The following is a 3,037-nucleotide window of genomic DNA, read 5'->3' as shown; positions in this document are numbered from 1 at the left end:
ACGTAGAAAGTGAAAAATAATGTAGCGCAGAAAAATGTTGTTTTGATTTTTTTTACGATATGGTTCGCCAAGAATTCAATAAAGCAAAAAAGAAGGAAAAAAATCGAAAGTTATTCTTTAATAATTCGATTTTTTTTTTGTTCATTGGATAAATATTAATGATAATAAATGGAAAATTGTGAAGCAAGGGTGTCAGTTTTTGATGATTTTAAGGTCTAAGTGCTGCTTCTGGGCATTTGTATAAGTCAGCCCAGTTGCAATTATTCACTGTTGGATCAAAGTTTAAGCCTGGATCGCATTTTATGAGCACAGGTTTGTTCCAATTGCAAACGTAAAAGGTTGTGCAATCATTGGGATTTGGAAAAATATCTCCGTTGTTTGCTATTTCACAGTCCTAAAAGTTTTTAAATTAAAAAAAATAAAATTAAAATAATAAAAATATTTTTTTTAGAAATAAAATTAAAAATTTAAAAATGAGAATAAAAATTTTAAAAATTTAAATAATTTTTTTTTAAATTAAAATAATTTTTTTTTTTAAATAAAATAAAATTTTTTAAAAATTAAAAAAAAAATATTATTTGTTTTTTAAATTAAATAATTATTAAATAAAAGAACTTACAGGTTCAGCTGGAGCTCCGTTACACTTAACTTCATGCGCATAATTGCAATATTGTCGTGGCTGATCAAAATATAAATTTGGAGGACATTTTCTCAAAACTGATCTTCCTGCATCGCATTGATAATATTCGGCACAATTCGCGGGATTTGTGTACATATAACCATCAGATTGTCCAAAGCATCTCTTTTTTTAAATTTAGTTTTTTCAAATTTCAGTCAAAAACAAAAATTAAAAAAATCACAGAAACTCACGCTGTCATATTTTGGCGGCGTTGCATTAATAAATGCAACTTTCATGCAAACGACGATAATTCCAAGCACTTCGAATTTCATTTTGATTCTGTCTAGACTGCTTTTCAGTCTCAATCGTTGAAAAAATTTCCTCTCTCTATCACTCTATTTTTTGAATGTGTCAATCAAACTGCTGAAAAAATCGTCTAGGTCAGATATTTTATTAACTTTTTTTTCGGTAAAATGCGGCTTCTTTTGTTCTTTTAATAATTGCAAAATATTGTCAGTGATAAAATAAAAATATATTTTGTGAATCATCGAATAAGTTGAAAAAAAATTTTTTTTTTTATTTTATTTTTATTTTGATAAAGCGATAACGAATTTATATAGTGACACACGTGACAGAGAGAAATTCCGGCAGAATATGTGTGACGAGACAAAATTTTATCTATTTTATCGAAAATTATCAGATTTTTGACGATTCATGAAACAGAAGAACAAACATCCGTTAAAGTACATAACTTTGATTTTAATGCCTTAGATTTTATATAAGAACGTACTTCCTGCAATAATCGATTTGAAGTTAGTTAGTCATAAAATGAAAAAAAATTTTTTCAATCAAAATTATTTTTTTTTAAATTCGAATAAATAAGCTGAAAAATTAAAAAAAAACATTTTTCATCAAAAAATCCAATTTTATTTCATACTTTTTGTCGTACAATTAATCTCTTTATTAGATTTATACCATTTTTTATAGGGATTCTTTTTAATTTTTATTAAATAATTTTTATACAGAAAATGCTTTATTTGTAATTTGTATGTTTGTATTACAATCTATTTATTTTTTATCATTCAATGTATGTTCGATATTCATTTTTTTTACTGATTTTAGTCAAAAATATTTCTCTTTTTTGCGTTTTTTTCTAATTTAACGAGAATGAAGCTTTGCAAAATGACTGAAGCTACAATAATTTTGAAGAAAAAAAAATAATGTCAAAAAAAGTTATTAATGTTGATTTATTTTCTTTTTTCAAACACATTCTAATGCGTAATATAGTACATATTTCTATCCTAAATTTTATTTTTTTTTTCTTTTTAATAATAATTATTGTTTTATTTTCTTCTCTTTTTCTTAAAATTTATCGCTTGTCGTGCGACGCGCTTTTGCGGGACCCAATTGTAATAATTCACGGGAATTCAATAAAAGTCGAATAATTTATGCTTCAGACGAATGTTTTTGCATACAAATCGTCGCAGTGAAAAATTATTCTTATTACAGAAAAGTCCCTTCACTTTTTTTTTAATAAATTACATGATAAATTCGCTAACCTACAATTTTTTACATGTTACAAGTTTCTTGTACACAAAAGGGGGAAAAAATTTAAATTCATTACATTTTTCGCTCTTTTCTTGTTGCTTTTTCTATTAAAAGGTGATAGATTTATTTCTTATTTATTCATTTTTCTTCGTTTTCTTCTGCTACAATAATTTATTAAACATTACATTTTAAATGTATTGTATATTTTTATCACATTTGGTTGACATCGTTTTATGTTTAGAGAAAAAAAAATTTAGGAAAAATATTAATGTTTACTGATATGGAAATTTTTCTGTTACATAAATATTGGAAAAGTTTTAAATATTTTTTTATGAAAAAAATTTGATTATGTCATTTTTTATTTTTTTTTATTATAAAAGTTTTTTGAAGGTAGATAAATATAATATTTTTGACAGTTTAAAAAATTGTAATAATTTAATTTTTATTTTTTAATTTATTTTTAATTAAAAAATTATAAATATTAAATTTATTTTTTTTTAATTTAATTTTAATTAAAAAATTACTTTAATTAAATCTATTTAGATTTTTTAAAATAAAAGATAAATTAAATTTTTTATTTTTTTTAATAAAAAATTTTAGTTTAAGTATTTAATAACTTAATTTAATATTTTAAAATTAATTAAATTAATATAAAAATTTAAATAAATTAATATTTTTTTAAATTTAATAAAAATTAGATAAATTATTAAAAATATTATTATTGATAAATATTATTATTAATAATTAATTAAAATAATTTATATAATTTTTTAAAAATTATTTTGAATATTTTTTTATCTATTTTATTACTTTTAATTATTTTATAGTAAAAAAAAAATTATCCATCAAAAATACAAAATTTATCGACCC

At 21.4% G+C, this 3,037-nt stretch overlaps 1 protein-coding gene across 1 annotated transcript; it reads right to left on the bottom strand.

Annotated features, from left to right (window-relative positions):
• Positions 1-208: 208 nt before the first annotated feature.
• On the bottom strand, positions 209-951 carry LOC134828159 (peritrophin-1-like). The gene is made up of 3 exons (XM_063841150.1): positions 871-951; positions 620-802; positions 209-394 (listed from the first exon to the last, which is right to left on the bottom strand). Exons 1-3 carry the CDS (start codon positions 949-951, stop codon positions 209-211), a joined length of 450 nt encoding a protein of 149 aa, XP_063697220.1.
• Positions 952-3,037: the final 2,086 nt, after the last annotated feature.

This window comes from Culicoides brevitarsis, chromosome 1 (genome assembly GCF_036172545.1).
Source record: "Culicoides brevitarsis isolate CSIRO-B50_1 chromosome 1, AGI_CSIRO_Cbre_v1, whole genome shotgun sequence".
NCBI classification, from domain to species: Eukaryota; Metazoa; Arthropoda; class Insecta; order Diptera; family Ceratopogonidae; genus Culicoides; species Culicoides brevitarsis.
Note: the sequence above shows the minus strand (reverse complement) of the source record. Positions and strands in the feature narration are given on the sequence as shown.

Coding starts and splice junctions, on each gene's coding strand:
- LOC134828159 (XM_063841150.1), bottom strand. CDS start 951: ATGAAATTCGAAGTGCTTGGAATTATCGTCGTTTGCATGAAAGTTGCA. Junction 803..870: donor CGCCGCCAAAATATGACAGC/GTGAGTTTCTGT, acceptor ATTTAAAAAAAG/AGATGCTTTGGACAATCTGA. Junction 395..619: donor ACGGAGCTCCAGCTGAACCT/GTAAGTTCTTTT, acceptor AAAAACTTTTAG/GACTGTGAAATAGCAAACAA.